Raw genomic sequence first — 24,889 nt, forward strand, 5'->3', positions numbered from 1 at the left:
TCTCTTTCTTTACTTGTTAAAGTATTAAAGTAATGGTGATCTTTCCAAACACAGTTCAAATACAAGCTCTGGGAAAGACTTCCCAAGCTCCTCAGCCATCTGAGCCTACTTATCACACTATTCTGCATTACGTCTATCAGTGTTCCTACTATGCTGTTTGCTCCTAAGGACAACTATACCATCTTTATTTTTATAGCGATCTGAAAATAGAACCCTGGCCTTAGTAGGTGCTCAATAAATGTTTGCTCTGTGTTGATACTGCATAAGTAGTAGGAACTTCTTCCAGTAGGAACTATAATAATGTGTTAATTAAATAATAATATATTAATAACTATAATAAATTAAGGTTCTTAGAACCCTAGAGACATTCTATCTCACCTTTGAGACAAGCTGTCCCTTAATTAGCACCGAATAACATCTCGCTTATGTTGCTTTGCTTATTTTCTCCTTTCACCTCGTCTAAATCCAAACTCCTATTTTATGGCACACTATAGGACATTGGTCTGTATGGTTCTCGTCTAAACTAAGACATATTGTTTTAAACCAAAATATGACTTTAAATAAATCTTGTGACCACCAAAACAATGTGATTCGTGTCCTAAAAACAATGCTGGTATCTTGTGGGTTTTTTGTTTTGTTTTTCGAGACAGGATTTTTCTGTGTAGCTTTGAAGCCTGTCCTGGAACTCACTCTGTAGACCAGGCTGGCCTCAAACTCACAGAGATCCGCCTGCCTTTTTCTCCTAAGTGCTGGGATTAAAGGCGTGTGCCACCATCCCTGGCAGTGCCAGCATCTTGTTAAAGCCCTTAGAAAAAATGATTCACAGGCTCTCATGAGTGACACACAGCCTGGGACGCCAGATGAGAACGGCTTTCCACAGCTGACCACCACCAACTGTGTACGGTAGCCAGTTTACAGTTCAGATGTGACACACTGTGTCTTATGGGTTTATTCATAAGGAGATAATACTTTAGGACATTTTTTGATAGCATTGTGGAAGGGCAGAACAGGGAAGAGAAGAAGCAGAAGGAACAACACCTGGCAAATGACTCTGTTTTTCCAGTTTTCAGTGTCTTCCTGAGAGTCTGTGTCTTGGCAACCAAAGAAAGGCTAATGTATAACATTTGTGACAAAAAAATCTTTCCCATCCATTGACAGACACTTCCTATATGAATTTTTAGATAAGTTCTTAAATTACACTTTAGGAATCTACTATCAACTAACTGGGAAACGTTGCTTGTGAGCAAACCTGTTGTCATTTCTGCTAGCCTTGGCATTCTCATTCTCTTTATATCTGAGATCCCAAAGAGCAAAAACAGCCATCAGTGGGTGCTTGGTATGATGTCTTATCAGAGGCCATGATAAGGCACAATGTTCTGTTCCCTAAGTGTGCTTCGAGGTTTCACCGCCATTTAGACAACAGTGCTGAATTCATGTTCTGCCATTTCCCCATTATATCTTGGTTTTAATATGTAATCAATGATTATAAAGAATGATAAAATTTAAGTAGAAGAGTTCTAAAACAAGTCACCTGGGACCCTGTCCCACACTTCTCCCAGGAAAACTGACTTTTGTTTCTGGTGTGTAACGATCTGTATGGCTATGGTAAGCTAGTACTCTGACAGTCAGGCTTACTAAAGCTCTATTTCAGTATCTACTCATGAATATCTTTGTCTGGTCTAAATATTAACAGAGGCTGGGTTTGGCTAGGAAGAGATAGTTACAGAGCTGGAAGGGGCTTTAGGCAACCTACACATAAAATCCAACTATTTGTCAATGGCTGTGTGCTCCCAGTGAGTGGCAGAATAGAAGCCAGGACCACACCAGTGCTTTTCCTATATCTAATTTTTCTGATGTCCACTTGGAAAGCAGGCTGGATAGCCAATAAGGTATGTAAACTGTTCTTCTCTGCTTCTTCCACAGTTTGTTAGAAGCCTTGATGTAGTCCCTTAGAAATTGTTCAACACGAGCAATTTTACATCTAAGGCCCTTTGTCTTCCAACACAACCAACGCAGGAAGGCAGTAACTTCACATTTCCTTTTCAAAGGCACAATATGTTAGGGAAACCGTGGATTACCTCAGGAAATATGACACAACTTTAAATGAGGAGCTGGGACATTTTCACGAGTGCCCCTATGTGTGGAAGAACTACTGCCAGAGAGCAGAGAGCAGCTGAGTATGATGAGCCTCTGAGAGAAAATTCTTTCTCTGGGTCCTCTAAAAAAATAGCCTTGTGCTCTTAAAACCACAAGCCTCGATACAGAAGCTAGAAGGAGAGACTTCAAAAGCAATCTTATCATAACGACTTGGCCCAGAACTGGCTTGGGATGACTGGAAGAAAATGGGACTACCCAACTTTGACTGCATTTAGGAGCTGATTGACTACATCTGAGTGGGTGAGTGCCTTTTACACTCCCCTCCTCTATAGAATCTGGGCACCCAAAGCTGAGCAAGAGAAACACATCAATTGCCAAAGTGTTTATGAGCCAGTCACAGCTGTTTGGCAACAGTTCCCTTCCTGGCCAAGGGAATGAAAATAAAAATTCACATTGGCACTTTACTAGAGACACTCAGCGAAGAGCATCTAAAAAACTCTGCACTGAAGTATAATTCCCTTCTGTAAATATTTTACAGCATCCTAGAAGCTCAGCACCTGGGAAGGAAATGGCACATAAAATTCTTTCCTTTCAGAAATACTACCTTCCCAGAGGTATGCTTGCAGAACGCCAATAAGGACAATGCAGCACAGTGAAGGCGTTCTGCCAATCAGAAGTGCCCCTTCCCAAATCATAAAGGAACAGACAACTCATAGTCGCCAGGAGAGATGTTCAGATATGCAAGTGGAGAACATGGCTATACTACCAGGCTAACCAGGAAGACCACAAACATGTGTCTTAAAGTCAATCCAAGACAATCGTGCTGCTCTATGCAACTGTATTTGCTAAGAGACCACTGGAGTGAGAAGTTAGGGAGATGCCTCATACAGTAAAACAGCTGCTGCACAAGCATGAGGACCTGAGTTGGAATCGCTAGCACTCATGTAAAAGCCAGATGCATGGTGCGTGTCTGTAAGTTTGGTATGGGGGAAGGTTGGGCAGAGACAGGTGGATGCTTGGAACACACTGGTCGGTCAGTACAGCCAGTCTGAGAGCTCTAGGTTCACTAAGAGACTGTCTGAAAAAAATAAAGTGCAGAATAACTGAGGAAGACATCAAAGTGGCCCTCTGGCCCTCCATATATGAGCATATGCACACACACACACACACACACACACACACACCACGCGCTAACTGCAAGGTAAATGTAGAGTTGCTTTACTTATCCAGACTATGATGACTGTTAGGAGAGTTGTACCTAACGTATGCAAAACCAAGTAAAGTAGGAAATGCACCAAGGACTGAAGTAATTAACCTTGAAAGCACTTTTTAAAATCTTTATTGTAGAACACCCTAGAAAGGGACTACCAGAGCTAAAGGTCTCCCTTTAACTATCAGTCTGCCTGTCCCCACAAATCCAGAGCAACTTAGCAAGTTACTTCTTTAAGCTTTGCTTAAAGCTTAAAGCTTAAAGCCTCTTCCATAAAAAGGGCAAGAATGACTATCTACCTTACTAAGCCGGTAGGCCATTAATGAGATAGAGTATCTATGTGCCTAAGGCTTAAAATGAAAAGGGTCCTCTCTCTAAGTACCTTGAAGAAAGGTCTCAGAGATCCATTTAATTTTTCCTACATCCTATGATAACAAACAACACGAGAAAATACCCAAAAGATACAGTCAGTAAACCATGTTCGTGGGTAAAGGGGGACAGAATAAATGTTCAGATCGGCTATCAACATGACAGATTATCCTAATGATTGCAATAGGTTGGTTTTTAATCTCATCAGTTGCTGGGAAGAATACTCAGCAGTATGCTTTAGCCATGCAAGCTGCCTCACTTAACCAGTTCTGCAGCCGCTCTGGAGGGCGAATCAGGCTTAGCACCCTTTTCAGCTCCCAGCACAGTTGCCATGACTACAGTATAGACAGAGGTAGTCATGAATTTTCTGACTGGGAAATCTGAACTCTGAGTGAGGAATTCTCTAAACAGTAGGTATGGATAGGATTTAGGCAGAAGTTATTTCCTATCCTCAATCAATCCTTGACACAGGCTGCCGTGTTATATTTCAATAATAGAAAGCTTTGCTATGTTTCTAGTAAATGCTTTAAATTATGTGCATTAAACAAACCCTGCAGTATGCAGTGCTGTGGGGAGTTAAATATTACTTAGTTTGCCACTGAACTGCATTTGAATCATCACTGGGGAGCACCAGTTAGTGAATCAGTAAGCAGACCTATCAGTCTGCACACCAAGCAGTTCTCTGAAGACTTACTGTACGTAGACATCTCTACTTGTAGGTCTACCAGCTGTCTTGGTGAAAGTACTTGATTGGAGCTTTATGAACAAGAGGCAAGCACTGGTGGCCATCACAGTACAGTGTTCTGTGAAGTTAGAGCCTTTGGGCATTACAAAGGCAGCAAAAGTCTTTTTAGCTTTTAGAGACAGTATCTCAGCTTACTTTACTGATAGCTAAGAGTCTAAAAATACAAAGTTAAAAGTTGATAGTGAAGCTCAGGTCTTTGATCAAACCTCCTCTAGAAATATCTACCTGTGTAACTGAGACAAAAGTAAGGACTTCCATTCTATACTTTGCTTCTCACTAAAGCATCTGACTAAGAAGGAAGAAGTGGTAAAACACACACTCTCTCCTCTCTCTCTTCTCTCCCCACCCCCGATAGTATCATATATATATATATATGTGTGTGTGTGTGTGTGTGTGTGTGTGTGTATACACATATATGCATATATGTGTGTGTATGTATATATATACATATATACACACCTAGATGACTGATGGTGTTTTTCCCTTTAAAGTCTATGTTTTGGTATTACAGAGGCATGACCTTTGTTCAATAAATGTGATAGTTTATTGACAAAAGCATGTTTTCTGTTTTTTTTGTTTTGTTTTACCAAGCTTGCTTTGCCATGGCCTAATTTATTAATTCTAACTCGAAATCAATTAAAAATTTTAAATAATGGACCCAATAGTGTGTGACCTAAATGTAACTTACACTCTGTCCTAAATCAAATGACAGAAAAGAGAATAGGCTTTCCAGAATGCAAATAGACTCTTAGAAGTATTCGAGACACATAAGGTCACAAGAAACAAAAAACCAAAGGAAATAGTTTACAACAATTGTTTTTCAGAACTGACTGTAAGTTTATATTTTAAATCGAGGATTGAATGCTCAACACATGACACAACATGCAGGGTTGCCATAAGCTGTACTGATGAAGGGAGGAGGAAGCAGGGCACGCAGTGAGGCAGCAGAGATACACTCAGTTTCTGGGATGGCCGTCTAAGATGGCCGTCTAACCGCAAGGTCTCTCTGAAAGTGAAAGGACAGTGACGAAAGGAGAGAGACAAAAGGGCAGTCTGACGAATCATCAGTCACATCCGTCAAGGACAGTACATTTTGACCTGCCTGAGGTGGACAAAGCTAGCTCCAAATTATCCAGGAAGCAGTTAGACATTCCTGGCCTCTATGCTTGAAATGCTCAGGGCTATCTCAAGGCATTTACAATAAAAGGTCCTAGAAAATTCCAGAAACGCTGTGATCCAGGTCAGCATGGACCTAGTGGATCATAATTCCAGGCACTGTAAAGGACATTCCTACATCAGTTGTGACCACCCAGCTCTCCCAACTTCTTTCAGGCAGAGATTGTGTCTTACACTTGGTTTGATCTGCTGGAGGGCTTTCTAGGTTTCCCCGCCCCCCAAATCTCAATACTCCACTCCTTCCTCTCTCTCTTCCAGTGTGTCTGTCTCTTTCCCTCTCTAAACACACACACACACACACACACACACACACACACACATTCTCCATGCTTCCTATAGTTCCTCAAAGGGTCAAATTTCCACATGCATAGCAATTACTGGAGAGCATAACTTAGGTGAGTCATGTAAGCATTCTAGGGCTCAATTTTCTCATACAAAATGTAAGATGAAAACACTTTGTCGAGAGGAAATACTGATTGAATAAGGTACTGGATTACAGAAAAGTCTGTCCCAGTGTGCACTGAGATGCTTTACTGATTCTGATTCAAGATATAAACGATCAATTTAAGAGTCTGAAGAGATGGTTCAGCAGTTAAGAGCACTTGTTTCTCTTGGAGAAGATCCGAGTTCTGTTTTTAGCACCCATATGATGGCTAACTTCAGTTCCAGGGGATCTGACACTCTCTTCTTGCCTGTGAAGGTATGAGGCATGCCTGCACATGGTATACATACATACATACATACATACATACATACATATATGCATGCATACAAACATGCATACAGGAAGAAAATCTACACCCAGAAGATAAAAATAAAAATAATAATTTCAAGGCAACCTATGAATGTTCTAATCACCATATTCTCTGGATTTGTTCATTCTTCATTGCTACTTGAAGATCCATTGCCAATCATCACAGAGAGAGATGGAGAGGTAGAAGAGGCTGTCCCACATATAACTGGACTCCCTGGATGTCCTTTCTATTGCTACTGGAAGAAAGGCTAAGAAAGGTGCTTCCAAACAGTCCTGGCCAGGAAAGGGGCTGATCAGTGGCCAAGGAAATGGGCTTTGAGAAGAAAAGCTTGGAGAAAGGGCTGCACTGCCCACTGGTAGTCTTGAGTAAGCCCAATGTAACATGATTTCTTTTTGTCTTCTGCCTGGAAACAAATGTTCTTTGCCTATCTTCCCTGGGTTTAATTAGTCTTCTGTCTTTCTCAGGATTGACCGTTCATTTGCAAATGGAGGACATCAGAAAGACTAGTGGGTGTGGGTGTTGGAGTGGAAAGAGGTTGGAGTGTTTATTTTCAAAGCCACAGGGGTCCCCATTTGAAAAGCACCCAGCTTATCTCAATGTTTTTGTTTGTATGATTTTGAATTGGAAGGTTGGAGCAATTCATTTAGGAGATTAAGCTGTCCTTACAATGGATCTGGTTGGCCTATCCAACAGCATTGCTAAGGGTTAAGAGAAAGAAGTCTTTCCAGGGCACTCAATGGTCCCAGTACAATTAGAAAGGATTCTTTGAATCTTCCTTCATTTTAATGCCAATTACATTTACATAAGCGGGTGTCTATTTTGCAGCTCACAAGTAAGAATCATAAGCCTTCTGTCCAACACTTTAGGGTAGCCAGTTTCAACAAGAGACAGGATGCCCAGTTAAATGGGAATTTATTAAGAAGAGAAAAATGAGTAAAATTTCAACCTAAGTATGTTCCAAATCACTAAGAAATCCTGGGGTACACTTACACCAGAAAGTTACTTAATAATTCCAATTCAAATTTAACTAGATGTATTTTATCTGGCAAAATTAACCAGATTTTCTTAGGCCACCATGCTTCAAGAACACTGAGTGACAAATAGAGCAGGTATCATTTCATTATTGCACTTCCAACTTAACTCTTGGCAGAGCTGGGGAGTTTCATCAGACAGAATAACTCTGACGATGAATAAAGTGACATCATAGAAATCAAGCGAGTACTGACTCTCAGGATAAAGGTAATTCTAGCCGTGAAAGCTGGGTCCACTTACGTAAAATGCTCTCATCATAGAAAAACTTAAGGCCAAAGAAGCAACCAGCACCTTCAGTTGAATGAGAAATTGATTTACTTCTTTTCACTTGTAAGCTTGTAAATTAATTTCTTCATTTAAGTTGTAAAATAAACATCCTATGTTAGAAGGGCTGAATATCCTAAGACTGAAAGGTCTTTGGAATCAGTAAATGAAGGGTTTCTCATTTCCTCATGACGATAAATAAAAGGCAATCATTTCCATATACTGCTGGTATAGTTATAGAGAGGAATTAGTGAATTTTCAGATGGAAATAAAATAATTTCTAACACAATTATATCTATTTTATACTTAAATGATTCCTTGTTTTCTCTCTCTTTGGCTTTAGCAAATGTGCAAAAGAATCTATAAAATGCCTCCTCCTATCTCAGGAATTACTCTGTAATATTATTTACAATGATTCATTCCAAACATCCTTGACTTAAAAGGATGACGAACTAATAAGTGCCAGGTTTCACAGTTTATAGATTCTGCTTGTTACCTTAAACTCACATCTAATGTTTAGAAAAACTAATGTTAAAAAGACATTTTTGAGATCTCAATGCTCCTTAGTTCATTCATTCATGCCTTTCTTTTTCCATTTCCCTTCCCTCTTTTTTAATGGGTACCTTACAAGGAGAAGGAATAAGAGGAAAAGGAAGGAAGAAAAGGAGGGAGGAAGAAAGGGAGGAGAGAGGAAGAAAGAAAACCAAATGTTTATTTGGTCAAGAAATTGCTAATTACAATTTAAAGGTTAAAAAGTGAGTAGATGATTGTGAGAAAAGCCCATGTTGGCTATAGGACTTCCTACGAAATACCACTGAAAGCTGCCACTTGACATGCAATCCTATTCCGAAAAACTAGTCCTAACTACATGATACTCCTGTATGAGAAGCGGCTGGAATGTCAGCTTCACTCCCAGTGGCCCCATCTGGCCTGAGCACTCTCCCTGGCATGATAAATCACTGACAGGGCCCTTACCTTCCTGCGTTTGATCTCAGCTCAGCAAGATGTGGTTTTGATGTGAAGAACTCCAGAACTCTTAGGTCAGAGACAAATCGCAGTGGCACTGACCTGCCAAGTGCTAAGTCTCTATTAGACTGTGTGAAAAGCGGTGAGCTTCTGACAAGGTTTCTCACCTCAGAGTTTCTGGGCCCTCTGTGGCTTTCAGGAACTTAGCCTGGCAGAAAAGCTGCTGCAACAGCTTAAAGAAGTGGCCACAAACCTTTCCTGGCTATCTGAAGGAATAATCACAGCAGCCACTGCTCTAATTTCGAGGGCTGTAAACCTAACAGACATGAAACAGGATTTCTGTTGGGCATATTTTTATATAAGGATCTCTTTTTTACATAGCAAAATATTATCCTTTAATATACTAAAAAAAAAAAACCCAAAAAACAAAAACCATGAGAATCCCAAACTAATTCTTACTCAGTGAACTTTACTGCACTGCAAGCACTCAGTACAGGAGAATCATTAACAGAGGTTTTGTGAGCACTCTTTAGTAATCACCACTACACCTTTGGGAAAGTATTCTTAACAAAAGCATCCCAAAATTGGCCCCAGAAAGATAATTAAGTGTGAACAGGTTCAGTATTGTCCTTCCTGTTCTCTTAACCCCAGGTTCTGGGTCTTGGAGAGTGGGGAGTTTTAAAGCATCAAGATAGGAAGGAAAAATGGTTCTTCTAGTTATTTATATAAGTACATAAATAAATATGCATCTCATTCTGTCCCCTTATTTTATAGTAATAAAATAATGTCTCGGAAATTGTCATCCAGGATCACAAAGCATCTTCCTGTTTCCAGGACCTAATTTAACAAGCAATCAAATGATTTTGCTCATTCATTAGTTGAATAAATGTATGTTATATGAGGAATCACTATATGTGCACACCTTAGAGGCAGATCCCCGTCCTCGAATGTCTCACCCACTGCCTCGTTCACTGCTTTGTGTGTACCCTCAGTGAGAGGGTCTACTTCAAAGGACTGTGCAAGTCGGTGGGACCAAAGGAGTTTCCTATCCCGGGATGAGTGTTTTCTCTTGAGAAGAAATGCATAAAAGATGGTTATTTCAAAACGATACCTTAGCACTCACTTTCTAGTTGCCATTATACAATTAGTGACCCCACAAACGAGAGAGGCAATTTCATTTTCTATAGTGTGCTCATTAACTAGTTCATGCAAATACCAAAAATTGGGCTACAAAATATATCAAAGCAACCATGATATGTGGTCTTAGGAAAATCAGTTTTCTCCTATGGAGTGTTACTAGGTATATAAACCACACTCCAACATGCCCAGGAGCAGCTGAACAACACAAAATAGACTCCCTGTTTTGGGAACACTTTTTGTTTTGTTTTGGTAATTTTTTTTGTCTTAGTGGTTCTTGTCTTTTTTTAATTTATTTGTCTGATTTTTATTTTCTTTCCTTTTTTTTTGAGAAAGAACATGAAATTGGGTGGTAGAAAGGATCTGGGAGGAGTTGGGGGAGGGGAAAGTGCTTTAGGTGGAAAAGCATTTTAATCAAAAATACTAATTAATTTCAAAACAGGAAAGTTCAAGTCCAGAAAAAAAACTAGTGTAAGCATAAGCAATAATTATACTCTTTGGTGTAACAGCACCAAACATATACATCACTTAATAGAAGTAAGAGATAAATATTAGAAGTAAATCTCAAATATTACCTTTTGGGAGGCTTCTTGCAAGAGATTTGGTGTGCTCCGAAGCTATGTGTATTTGTTACTACAAAAATGCAGAAACTCCAAAAGTTGTAAAGTTAAAATTGATATGAAATCTTAGTTGACTTAAATTATAAGGTTCCCAGTAAGCAAAAAGCACACCCCACAGCCACACATTATTCACAGGTCTTCCTCTTAAGACACTCACAACAGAAACACAAATCAGACCACACCATCTTCCTGGAAAGTGAAGCCAGTGACTTTGTAAATGCTCATTAAAGGCAAAACATTTGTTTTCCTAGCCCATATTTGTGTACAGACATCTACAGTAAATTCTGAACAATGATCTCCCTCCTTAAAGCAGATTATCAAGGCCCCCCAAATCCCGGTTCTGTACTTCTTTTCTAGGCCTTCTCTTTTTCTCTGTTGGAATTCCTGGTAATGACACCCGAATGTGGGCAAACCTCATTAGTCTCCCTGCTGTTTACAAGACAGGATTTATGCTCAGTGTGCCAAACACAATGACATACATCACTAAATGGCTAAAACTACCACCCAGGTTCTAATCTGAGAAAAATTTCACTCGGTACAAACACCTATCAGCGTAGAGAAACGTGGAAGACCAATTACTGCCAACACATGTAGTCCTTTAAGAGTACACCAATAAATACCCATTTGCAAAGGTTAATTTAATGCAACCCAGGCTGTTATCTGGAATAGTATATGTCACCAATTCAATCCATTAAGTAATTACTAAATTCTCAAGAGGGCTCATAGAAGTCAAATGTGGCTATCCCAGGTTCCCTAAAGGCCATTTAGGTCATCAGCTGGAAGAGAGAGCCACAAAGGTTGCCCAGCCCAACCAGTCATTTTATGAAAACAGGTAAATGAGTCTAACCAGGGTTGCCCATCATCAGAGGTCTGCTCTAAGAGAAACTCCTTGAGGCACAGGTAAGAAGAACAGGAGATGGAAAGAATGAGGAGGGGCAGGCCTGTGGCGATGTGAAGAAGGAAAGATTCCTCTCTGAAAGTGGAGACAGAAATTTAAATGCTCTAAGATCACACCAAAGGAGACAACTAACAGTCAACATTTCTTTGCTCAGGATTTTTGAGCCATTTCCAATAAAAACGTAGGCACCTCCTCCTTCTATCACTGACGCGACTTAAGAAGCTTTGACTACTGCCTGGATTGCTCTGCTCTGTGTTCAAGCTCAGATCCATGTAGTAACCATGTAACCTGACAGGAGTTAGCCCTCCTAGCCAGTCAGAGGGAACATTTCCACCCAACTCTTCTGGAAGGTAATTCTCCACAGAGGTAAGAATAAAATTATACAAAATAATCGGCTGGGGGGGGGGCGGGGTCAAAAAAAGACTGTGAAATACATGTGAACATTCAGCAGCCTCAGAGCACACATCCTCATTGCCAAGGGCTCATCATAACCATGACAAAGAGAGCATCTTTTAAATGAAAAAGAAGCAAGCAGACAGGTGTTGTTCAGGGCAATGTGTGAGGCCAGCCTGTGAGAACCCAGACACCTCTGCTTTACCGTCACCTGCAAAATCACACCTATCCAGGTGGTTCATATCGTGTCAGATTGTCTCCGTTCACTCCCTTGCTTGGTCTTTCCTCTTTAGCCATTCCAACTGTTGCTACTAGTGGCTACAGAAAATACTGATCAACTGGAGGTTTGGTATTTGTAGCCAAAGAGCTGGGTTTAAAATGTACTGTTAAAAGTAAGTAGAGCTGATGGTTCAAACTGTATTGTTTTCTTAGAGTTCTTGTGTGTTTCTTGCTGTTACCAACAGCAAAGAAGAGAACAGCATGCTGGCATTGTTACCTGCTATAGTGGTCGACCACAAAAAGATATTTAATTTAAATATGCTCAATATTCTCACTTGTGAAAGGGAGCTATTACTATAATATTCACATTATAGGATTTCCATAAGAATTAAATATACTCATATACACATCAGCAGCTATTAATAATAATTATACAGCAGCCATTCAGTCAGCAAACATTTCCAATGCATCTACACTGCTACACATGGAGCTCAATGCTTTTGATATACCTTGATATATAAGAGCTTGCAATTTAGTGATAGAATTATACAGAAAAGTATAATCTCTAACACAAAAGTTGTACAGTTTTAAAGAAATACAAATAAGTAATATGGGCTCATAGACAATACAAGTTCACTATAGAAAAATACATTGTGAGGCCAACTTGGTTAGGTGTTACAAGGCACTACACCCAGAGGGTCTGGACTCTACGCCATGGTCAGAGAATCTAGTAACAGTCTTTGCAAACATAGGCACAGCTGCATGCATCCTATTGCCTACAGAATCCAAAAACAGAGGGAAATGTGGAGCACCAGCTTTGACTTTAAAGACGAGTTACAGTATATTCAAATGGTTTATTTGAATAAACTATGATTTATTTTCAACTCTGATGCTAAGAAATAATTCAAAATTTTACACAGGCAGGATAAAATACTGTACCAAATTAGTTCGGTTTTTGTTTCTGAGATTTTATTTATTTCATGTATGTGAGTGTTTGCCTGAATATATGTCTGTGTACCACATGCATGACTGCCCAAAGAGCTTAGAAGAGGGTATCAGATCTCCTGAAATTGTAGTTACAGATGGTTTTGAGCTGCCATGTGGGTGCTAGGAATTGAACTCACACCCTCTGGAAGAGCAAATAGTATTCTTAATCACTGAGCCATCCCTTTGGCCCCTGAATTAGGTTTTGTTTTGTTTAAGAACTTTGAACTAGACATTATTTTTCATACTGTCACCCATACATGCTTTCTCCAAAACGTATAAACAAGCAGCTTATAATTAAAAACTTGCTTTATTTACCATGGCCTTTCAAAAATGAGTGGTGTGTGTGTGTGTGTGTGCACACGTGTACTCACAGAAGAGAGAAAGCATGCAAGTCCTCTAGTGTGAGTACAATAATAGCTGACATCTAACACTTACAGTAATGTAGGAAGGCAAGGAGAATTCAATTCTGGCATGAGTGAATTGTAATCATCTGTGTCTCGGGGTTTTAAAATAAGTTCACTTAGAAGTAGGCTCTTAGTTTAGGGAAACCAATGTCCTTAAAAGTGACCATCAACTTCTTACAGTTCCACAATAGAGAAGACCAGACTTGGAGACCACACATTCCAGATTTCCTAATTTTATTACAAAATTACACAGAACAAAATTAAAAAAAAAAAACAAAATAATGTACCCATTAATATATCTGACTTTCCATACACTATTTCATTTGTCTTTCATATTTATGTGTCCTTGCACATAAACCATATACCAAATCCAAGGAGATTAAGACATGAATACAAAAATCAAAGGTTTCGCAGGCGGATCTCTGTGAGTTCGAGACCAGCCTGGTCTACAGAGCTAGTTCCAGGACAGGCTCCAAAGCCACAGAGAAACCCTGTCTCGAAAAACCAAAAAACCAAAAAAAAAAAAAAATCAAAGGTTTCAATAATAAAGCAAAACTTTCAGAGCAATATAAAAACACCTCAAAACACCTGGAGGTGGAGGCACATGCCTTTAATCCCAGTACTCAGGAGGAAGAAGAAGAAGGTGGATTTCTGTGAGTTTGAGTCCAGCTTGGTACACAGAGCTAGTTCCAAGACAGGGTTCAAAGCTATACAGAGAAATCCTGTCTCAAAAAACCAGAAAGAAAGAAAAAAAATAAAAGGAAAAAGTCAAAACACTTGAAATTACAATGTATTTCTTAGTCAAGAAATAAAATTTCTTCATTTGCAATTAAAACTTAATGATAATTAGAGGAAAAAGATGGAGAGAAAGAATATAATCAGCAAGAAAATGTTTGCATATTATATATCTGACAAAGGATTGCATGTCTGAATATTAATAAATATTATAAATCAATAATAACACATATACATGGAAAAACGGGCAAAAATCCTAGCCAGTTTACATAAGAGACAAATCAAATAGCAATTGAGTATATAAGAATCTTCATCTCACAAGAAATCAAGAAAGTGCCAATCACAACTGCAGTGAGACATCACTCTCTCCATACAGAGTTGCCAAGTCTGGCAAGTATCAGAACCCAAGCACAGGCAAGGATATAGAGCACTGGGGAATCTGGTAGACGACAGATAGTGGAGCTGAAACTTACATAATCACGTTAGACAGAGACCTGGCATTTCCAGTTGAACTCTTTCAACAGTCATGAGCCAGCAAATCTCTTGTATACATCTATTCTAGAAGCTCTCTCATTAGTTATATAAGGAGACATGCTGAAGACTGCTCGCCACGTCATTTTTATCACAAAATATTGAAAATACTTTAAATGTCAACAGTTGAATAAATTAAAAATTAGGATACAGACAAAGTATGAAACAATATAAAATCATGACAATGACTAAGTTGTAGGTATACCTGACAATACAGGTGAACCTTGGAAATATGATGCTAAGCAAAGCAAAATATATCATAAGATATATACAGCATAATGCCACTTATACAAAATATTGTATCACAGAAAACAACAACACACTATTTATGGGTGCGTCTATGTGTATGGATAAGATAAAGATTAATGCCTCTGAGGACAAAGGGGAGGGAAGGAGCTTGCAGGAGGGTCTCGGTGCAACTCTTTATGCCTTAGGAACTGCAGAAGGTCTCCAACCATGCGGACCTCACTCTAAGTTTTCAGTTTTATGCGGAAAAGCAGTACGCATTCAGCGGAAACCACCCTTTAAATGCTGCTCTTTTCCCAGGCAGGGAAGACGTGAAACAATACCCTTGGGTGATTATGGATGGCAGTGGCAGCTCTAGAAGTCACAGGTTGGGTGCACAACTCTTCCTCTACAGTACACTGTTGCTAAGTTATGATGCCAGATAGGTTAGGCACGTTAAACAAATTTTCTAATAGAGGGAGCTTCAACTGGAGCTGGGGAGGAAATGATCTGTGTGAACTGTTCTCATATTCATATACACACATACTTGTGTTACCACCTATACTTTTCTATGTAATTGATTCCTCTTGAATGTATCTAACTACAGTGACTGTTCAGCAAGCCTGAAAAGTCTCCTTACTTCTGACTCCCCAAGCACTTGATCCACTTTCATCCTGTCATCTGCATGGAAGTCACTAGCACGCACCCTCACTCAGTGGCTGAGCAGGGATTCTCTTCAGGGTCTTCCCGTGCTGACCACATCTATGTGTCATTTTGTGCCAGACAGTGACTACCAATGCTCTGTACAAAAGAAGCCTTAACAAATGCTGAATTAATCAACAAATGAGCAACTTTAGGTGAGGGAAAGGATAACTCTGGCTACAGTTAAAAATAAAATTGGCCCTGGGTAATACAGTTAGATAGCTTTCTCTGGAGCTCGAAAGATGGCCCAGCAGTTAAGAGCATGTCTTCTTGCAGAAGACCTGGGTTTAATTTTCATCAACCACAACCATCCATAACTCTAAATCTAGAGAATTCTATCACCCTCTTTTGACCTTCTTGGGTACCAGACATGCACATGGTACACAGACATATAGCCAAGCAAAACATTTACACACATCAAATAAACAAATCTAAAATTAAAAAAGAAAATAGCCTCTCTTCTAAGTTACATTGTTATCCTAGATATGAGACTCTACAGTATTTGCTCAGTTAGATATGAGACTCTACAGTATTTGCTCAGTTCAGAGTTGGAAAGAATGAAATCAAAGTTTTGTGTTGATTCTTGCTCTCCCCCAACCAAGGATTTGCTGAGGAAGTCCAAACTTTGCCCCTGTGGAAAGAAGGCCTCCAGTTGTCCCCATGAATGCACACAGGCACTACCTAGTATCATTTTCCCAGCTGAAGCCTTGCTACTGAATCCTCTTACCCTGACCTTTTCCATCATCATGCCCAGTCTATAGATTTGCTATAGGGACTGGTGGCTATAGAAAAGATTATTTTTGCCTATTAATGAGTTTGTTAAATTCATAATATCTTGCCAGACTTACTTCTTGGAGGTAGTTCTCTATGTAGGAAGGGACTTGTCACCTACAACACTTTGTCTTGGCTTAATCTTTAGGAAAACTTAGAAATGGCATGAAGCAAAGGGCTTGAAGTCTCAGAGTTGAAATAAGCAGACTTAGGCTGGATGAATAAAAGTTATGGTTAAATATACAAATATAATCTATTTTGAATTGCTCTCTCATCTTTAATAATCAGTATTAGGCTAGCAGCGGTGGTGCACACCTTTAACCCCCGCAATCGGGAGGCAGAGGCAGACGGATCTCTGTAAGTTCAAGGCCAGCCTGGTCTACAAGCTAGTTCCAGGACAGGCTCCAAAGCTACAGAGAAACCCTGACAAAAACAAAACAAAACAAAACAAAACAAAAAAAACAAGAAACAGTATTAGGAGGAATTTTCATATTCATGTTCACCTAAATTCTTAGAAATAAGAGGAAAATGCTCGCTGTTTCATCTGGACAGCAAACTGTATCTTTCTGGAGATCTAGCAGTGAAGACACTTCTACTTTGATTCTCCAAAAGTCACATAGTGAACAGGTAAGGAAGTGAAGAGATGACCACTTGAGGCACCAGCGCCCAACTGTTGTAACAGGAAGGCTTCTTTCTAGAATAAAAATGAGCATAGTTACCCCAAGACATTCTAATTTTTAACCACACTACAAGGAAGGCAATTAACTCCCAGGTATAGTCCCAGGGAAGCAAGCATAAAGGGTCCAGCAGAAGTCAGGATGCGGCAAACACCCAGTTATTATTCCTACAGGCATTTCCAAAGCCCGAAAGTGTTTTCAAACATAGGTTTACTGTAAATACACTAGTAAGAGTTGAGATTCTAGTAGTTTGCTGGCAGAGAGCTCGCCTACTAGGAATGTTCATATTTTAAAGGGAAACAATTGAAATATGACTCAATATTAAAGCAAGACAAGTAATAAATACCACAGATAAGAATTTCACAATTTGGAAACTTTAATATATTTGAAAGGTTACATGGAGTAGGGTTTTGAGAATGTCTGAAAGGCAATTAAAAATTAGCCAAGGTAACATAACAGCAATCAGGTCTATAGGCATTAGATTCGTGTTTGACAGGAAACGAAGGGTTTCAAATTACCTGACATCATAAATAAAGAAATTAATAAGAGGCTAGGAAGGCTGTCAATTAGTCACTGGCAAATGCTTTTACTTTCTGGAAGGTGACTGTCCTCTGCCTTCAAATTCATGCATTATCTTGGATAGTCAAAGCCAATGAAGGTTTCTACAGTTTCAGATTACATAAATCAAAGACATTTTTCCACTGCCAAAAGATAACTAACTTCTGAGATCTGGTTACATCTTCGTTCAAACTATTTTAAAAGTATTCCTAACTCAGCATTTATGTTCAGCCAATTGAGCATATTGCATGCAATCTATTAATGTTACACCTTGACTCATGTATCAGATAAAGCATTTGCTATTGAAATACTAGCTTGGAAATTAATTTAGTGACTTTTTGATAAATATAAGACACCTGAGGAAACACCCAGAGAGTCTTTTTTAGTGAAAAGTACATAGCACACAAATAATCATTCAATTCTGATCTTTCTTAAATTTGGCAACCTTCAATTTGGAACTACAAATATAATTATGATCCAAGTGAAATCATTGTATCTACAAAAACACATTTCACTGGCTTATTGTCAGCATAGGTACTTTTTTTGTTTAGTCCTGTGAGCCCTGAGAAGCAGGTACTACTATTTCAATTTTGATCAATGTAAAAATTGAAACTCAGTTTTAAAAAAAGAAAGAAAGAAAGAAAGAAAAACTCATCGAGAGAAGACACTATATGTACTCTTGACTATGGACTCTCTAAGACCTGGCACTGCACCTGGCACTACATGCTTACGCTAGCTATCCAGGTAGTCAACAAATGCATGCCTGGCCAGTCTTTGAACAAAACCTATTTTAACTCAAAGCCCTTCTCTTTCCATGTCAAGAGCTTGTAAACTTTTTTCCAAAATGTGGGCCGTATGGTCTCTGCTATAAGGACTCAGCTTCTGACACTGTAATGAAACCACAGACAATATGTTACTGAACAGGCAGAGCTGTGCTGCAATAAAACTTTTTTTTACAAAACCAGGTGGGCTGTGTATAGTCTGTGGACCACAATAAACTGTTAGTAAAATAGCACAAAACACAAAACCACGTATCAGTATATGCATCTCATTATTCCACTGAGAAAGACTCAGAACTGGGAACCATGTGCTAAGACTTGAAATACCTATTGGCTTGGTCATGGTTGGATCATCCAGTTTCACTAATGGAAAAGATAAAGAACCAACTCTACATGCCTGGCTTTTCTTAAGCTTGGCTATACTGAAGTTAGACCTCACAGGGCAGGTTCCCAAGTCTATACTGAAATAGAAAAAGATTGTTCATCATTCAGCATATGATGGTTCCACGTGGTAACCCTGGTACCTGTAGCAGAAAGCACTAGAACAGGATCTAAGGAGGATTATCCAATCCAATCCCATGACAGCTACTCTTTGTTTGATAAAAGCATCAAAAAGCTGTATTGCTATCTTTAAAAAGTATTATTTTACTGTGTGTTTGGGTATGGAGGGGGTGTCAGGTACCCTTCTTGACTACTTTCCCAGTTATCTTGTAAAGCAAAGTCTCATGGAACAAGGAGCTCTCCAACTCAGGCAGACTAGCATGCTCGCTAGCCCCAGGACTCCCATCTTCATATTCCCAGCTGTCCCACCAAGCTTTTTATGAGTGCTAAAGACAGCATTGTGGGTCCTCAGGCTTGCAGGCCAGTACTCTATTGGTTGAACCATCTCCCCAGACTCTGAAAAGGTAAACAAACAAACAACAAAAAGCAAGAAAAAAAGAACTAGAAGTCCTCTATAAACAGACATCTAGATGGATAATTTATCATCAAAACAGGATAAATGTTTGGAATGAAAACTTAGAATGAGATCCACGATGGCAAGATCCAAGGTCCAGAAAAGGCAAGAATCATGACCAAGAACAAGAAAAATAACAGATAGTAAATTAAAGCCAAGGAATCAAAAATTATAAAGGTAGCACTGGAGATACAGCTCAGTGGTTTTAAAAGCACTTGCTGCTTTTGCAGAGGACCTGGGTTTGGTTCCCAGCACCCAAACAAGTGGCTCACAACCACCAGCTTCCGAAGATCTGACACCCTTACCTGGCCTCTTTGAACACCTGCATACATGCAGTACACATACGAATACTCAAGGATACATATAAAATAAAAATGCATCTTGAGAAAAATGATAAAGGCAACTCTTTTAAGTGAAGTAGATGGATTTCACACTCTCCTCATGATTCCATTAGAAGCAATAAAAATGAATATTTAATCTTTCTACATTTTAAAACAAGTGTCATAGATAAGAAAAGTAAAGAGCATGACAAAGAATGCATTCTCAGTTTTTCAAAATTCAAGGCCAAGTTCTTCCTTATCAATTATTCCTATTTTTATTCTCCTTCAAAAGATTTCACAGGACTAAAGTGTGTGTGTGTGTGTGTGTTCATGCATGGAGGTGCCAGGTAAATATTAATAAGCCCCGTGAAAATGCAAGCGGTACTGCAAACATTATCATTACATCGATCAGCTGATCTACTGCTACGCTGAGAAGAACATTTTGGCACTCAATCTTTTAAAAAAGACTTTAAGTTCCTAGAAGGCAGGTGTTCCATAATCCAATTTGCACTATTGTTAGGATATGGTCCCTCAAAAACCCTTTGAACAGAGCTGGAATTGACCCCAGAAAAAAAGACCAAACTTATTAAAAGGGTGTTAAGTGAACAAGTAAAAGAATAAACAATAGGTATCCAAATGCACATTTGTTCTAATTTTTCCCAGTGAGCTGCCTTTTGTGTTTTCTCCTCTAGTGCAGCATACCAGTGCTCAACAAACATCCTCTTTCTGGATCCTTGTGCCTCTCCACAGCATCAAACGCTGGGGGAACACAGAACCCTGCATGTTGTCAGTTACGGGGATTTTTCAGTTGTTCATGAAAAGAGGGAGCCAGTGGTGCTAGAAAGAAAGATGGAGCCGACAGAGAAAGCAGAAAGTGGAGTGGAATAAAGAAAAATTTTTTAAAGACCTGGGAATCTGGGAATGGGGGAGAGAGAGAAGGGAGGGAGAGGAAGAGAGGTCCCACAGTCAGGAGCAGTTCCTATGAGAATGCCAAGCCTTAGTTTTACAATGTGTATGCTTACAGAATATGGCCGTCAACACAAAAACCAGAGAGATGAAACAGAAATCACTCAGAAAATCTGAGAAAAGTACAGTGAAAGGCAATCAGATTCCATATTAGCTATTAGGCAGTCTTCAAAGAACACAGGGAGCATACATTCTTTCCGCTCCACCCTGTGCCCTCCACGCTTCATTCCAGTATTCCTCTCTCTTGACTATTAGTCTCAAAAAACAAACAAGTAAGCAAACAATAACCCATATTCCTTAGTAAGGATCACTGAAAGAAAAATAACTTGGGGACTAGGTTCCTGTATTAGGAGAAAAAGGAAAATAGACATATTCCAAAGGTATTATTGTCATTTATCTTTTGTATAAAATAGATACTAGAACTTGGAGCCAGAGACTTAATTTTTAGTGAAATGCAATTGCTTAAAAGCGAATAGAAAGCCATACTTAGGCTCTTTCAGAGTGCTTCTAGATTGAACCTTCCTTTCCTAGCATTTTTACAGAACTTTTGACACACAATGGCATTACCATAATATTGACTATTTTCCCCTTTCTCTTATTAAAAGTGCAAAATTCTTTTAGAAGAAATAAAATGATGAAAATTGCAGAAAATACAGAATCACAATGCAAAATATCCCAAGAACACTTTTTTAAAATTTTCATAATCTGATCAGCTATGTTGGTCACTTATTAGTTTATAATGTCAAATCACAAAGAAAAATCATATTGTAGATCATTCAATAAGGACATGTTAAACAGGACAAATGATGAATGATAAGTCTATTTGCCTCATAGCACCTTTATTTGATGCAAATGTTTTGTTTCCTGAGAAGACATAATAAAATTTACATTACCCTTTAACATTTTTCCTAGCAAATATAATAGCACTAAAGGAGTACCTGTTTACCTTGTTCATTATTCTGTTTGAAATTTATAATAATATTTTCCTCACATTTAATCATGAATGATTTTTTTTAAAAAAAAAAAGACCTCCCAACTTTTTCTTTTGAAGAAAAAAATCTTAAGCTATCAAAAGAGCAGTCACTATTCTTTCTGTTAAAATAAAATAAGCCAAAATGGCTTGTTGGTGATTCCTGTCCCAGAAAATTTAGAAGTCTCACTAAAGAGCTGAGAACAGAAGCCGCTGGGAATGCTCACAGATAGCCGATTTTACACGTTTTTGTGAAAGAGCTCGCCTGTGGATTAGTGTTACTCACATTTACGAGGGTTGTTTGTCAAGGCAAAAATAAGGTGCCTCCTCCCCACAAATTAAAGAATCACGTTACAATCCATTATTTCATTTCTGATTGTTTTTCTTGGTAATAAGTGGGAAAGTGGATCCCGGATAAAAGTCTTCATGGAGCTAAAAAAGACTCCGACATTAAAGACTCCAATTAGCTATAAATCAGTTGTCCTTCCTACTGGGGAAGAACAAGAGAGAGAAGAGAGGGGCGGCTAGAGAAAAGAATTGGAGGAGCTTCCAAATGAAATTCTGAAAAAGATATCTACTGCAGACTTTCAGGGTCTGTTAGGATAAGCTGATCAAAAGTCTAAAACAAACCCTGGGCAATCACGTGTGCAGCTTGCCTCTTAAGATCTCTAAAGCGCAGCAGAAGAGGTTAGGGACCCTCATAAAACAAAACTTTTATGTGAATGCTTCCCTGGCTTGTTCCTAAACCGGGAGATGTGCCACACACTGGCACTATTGTTATGCAAACAATGCCTAAAGGGCTATAACCATTAACGACCTCTCATTAAAATGGCTTTCAAAAATTTGTCACAGCATCTAAAAGCTAACAGGTACATTAAATCCACCTAAATCCACATTCAAAAATGCGAATCCTACTAGTCCTAATTTTGAAATTCAATGCAACAAATTTTCAGAAACGATGTTTTTGCATTTCTCTTTCAACCATTGCAGTGTCAGAGGCGACTAACTTAAGTTCTCTACATTTCGTGCATCTTCTAATGCCCGCAGTGGAGCACGAATTAGCTGTATTGTGTGTGCACGCTGCATTTAAGTTAATGGGTGTTAAGTTTGAGGAAGGGATGAGAATCAAGTAAGAGAAATCTCAAATAAACTCCCAAGAAATGTGGCTTTAAATGCTGTGCCCGCCTCTTTGCTATAACATACATTCCCTTTGTGTACGTATTTCACAAATTTCACCTCATGGATAAAACAGATTCTCCCCACCCCGAGAAAGTGTGTGTGGTGGTGGGGGTGGGGTCAATTTACATCGGGTATCAGGCGCGTATTGCTTTTTTAATGCGGGTTAACAAAAATAATTCCTGCTTGGCAATCGTAAGACGTCAGAATTCGTTAGGGGAAAAAACTGAACTTTTTTCAGGGCAAAAGTGAGCTCGCTAATTTGTGCGAATTCAGTTGTTTTCCCTTTACTAAGATGTGCATTGCCTGCAAAATCCTGAAGAAATCCTGGCATCGATCTACTGTGCCTCGGCCGGGTTCCCGCGAAATCTGTGGGACCCGGGTCCTGACAACCCCTGCAGCGACCCGGTTCTGAGGTAAGCTGGTCCCGCGCGGCCGCGCAGCCCAGACCCGGAGGGCTGCGGGGCAACGCGGGACTGCAAAGCCACCCTGGAGGGGAACCCCAGTTTGCTCTGAGACTGACGGACCCGGACAACCGCACGCCTGCGTGCTCTGAGGAGACCCTGGGGAACCACCTCCCAAGCCGGACCCTGGTCTGCAGAGGAGACCCGGGGGACCCCAAAACCGGAACTCCGACTGCTCTGAGAAAACTTGGGGGACCACAGAATTGGACTCCAGCCTGCTCGGAGATCCGAGGGACCGCAGAGCCAAGCCTAGTTCTGCCCTAGGGATATCTAAGGGACCCCCAGAACCGGACTTCGGCTCGCCCTAAGGACACCCAGGGGACCCCAGAACCCGACCCAAGCTTGCTTTGAGAAACTCCACCTCCCTAGTGAGCCCCGAGGTCGTCACCGCCATCCGCCACTGACGGCGACCCCCGCGCTGCCTCCTCATGGGGGCCGGTTCCCGGGAGACGCTCCCCGAGCCGCGGTGGGACTTCAGAAGCCCGCATCGTCGTTCCCGCGGAGGCGCGGGGGGTGACAGGCGACCTCTGGGCCCCGGCCTCGGAAGACATCCCGAGGGAAGCTTCTAGAAAGCGTCCGCGGACGGCTTTACCTTGGTGTACTTGATCTCCAGGTTGGGCGTGGGCGACGGCAGGAGCTGCAGCGAGGCCATGAGCGCGGCGGGGTCGGCCTTCACCTCGCCGGGCATGGCGATCTCGCTGGAAGTCATGGGCAGCCGCGGGTGGGTGTGCGCGGGGCGCTGCGCGGCCCGGGCGCGCTCGCTGTATATAGGCAGGTGTCAAGCGGGGCGCGCTTCTTATTGGACGTGCGGCCCATGAGGACGTCCCGCCGCGGCCCGCATTTGCATACGGCCCGGCGCACGGCGCCGCGCGCCCACACGGTCAAGTCCGCCGCGCCCCCGGGGGCCTCGACGGCCGTGATGCCGCCTCGCGCGCGGGACCCGACTCAGAGAGAGAGGCCCTAGGAGCCCAGTGGCCGGACGGCCCCGGTGAAAAGGTGCCCGAGCTCAGGTTCCGCCGAACCCCGCGCCCCATCACTCCCCGCTGACCCTCCCCTCCACACCCCCGGGTACCGAGCAACTCGAGGGACCCTCCGCCCAGCCCTCCCACGTAGCGCGAAGGACGCGTGGCCACGGGGTGGGGTGATAGATGCGCCCCACGCTCTCAAGGAGAACTTTCTGGAGCAGCAGACGCCGGCCGCGCTGGCCCCCCGCTAGGCTTCTCCGCCCAGCTGCTGCCCTCTGCCGGCCCTGCGGCCTAGCTGTGCCTGAGAGCCTTGGGGTGTGTGGTTCCCGGCCCCTCTGTTCTCCTTTCAACAACACCCGGAAACACGGGATTTTCAGTCTGGTAGCAACTGCCATCCTGTCCGATCCCCAGGTTGAGCTTCCATCTCCATTCCTTCTCCTCCAACTAGCGGCCTATTAGATAGTAGAGATGGCGGAAAAGATGGGTACCAATCAAGAAGCTGGACAGCTCACTCCAGATAGGGTTATGGGGAATCATTGGGCTAATATTGGAGCCCCATATAGAAAGAACTTTTAAAGATTTTCTGCCTCATCCCCATGAAATCCTCACAAACATTCTCCATTTTGTTTCCTCCTGTTTTTCCATGGAACATTCTAAACTCCCGAGCAACTGCTTCTTTCTCCCCTCATGTCGTTTTTAGAACCCCTTGACTCAGAACCATGTCTTAAGCTTGTACAGAAAACATGGATTTTAAATATGTTCATTAACTAAAGCTGCCTAATGATTGGTGGTTAGGTGCTGTGCAGACAGACAGAATGCTGTG

The 24,889-nt window shown here is 40.9% G+C and overlaps 1 protein-coding gene across 1 annotated transcript in view; it reads right to left on the bottom strand.

Moving 5' to 3' along the window:
• The window catches only part of Aldh1a2 (aldehyde dehydrogenase 1 family member A2), a 75,506-nt gene extending 51,511 nt beyond the window's left edge, over positions 1–23,995 (bottom strand). The window contains exon 1 of the mRNA XM_041679623.1: positions 23,694–23,995. Within this exon, the coding sequence (XP_041535557.1) occupies positions 23,694–23,810 (117 nt within the window). The 5' untranslated portion in view covers positions 23,811–23,995. The remainder of the gene's footprint in view (positions 1–23,693) is intronic.
• Positions 23,996–24,889: the final 894 nt, after the last annotated feature.

This window comes from Microtus oregoni, unplaced genomic scaffold, assembly GCF_018167655.1.
Source record: "Microtus oregoni isolate MIOR12 unplaced genomic scaffold, Mior012 000032F_ref0000030, whole genome shotgun sequence".
Lineage (NCBI taxonomy): Eukaryota > Metazoa > Chordata > Mammalia > Rodentia > Cricetidae > Microtus > Microtus oregoni.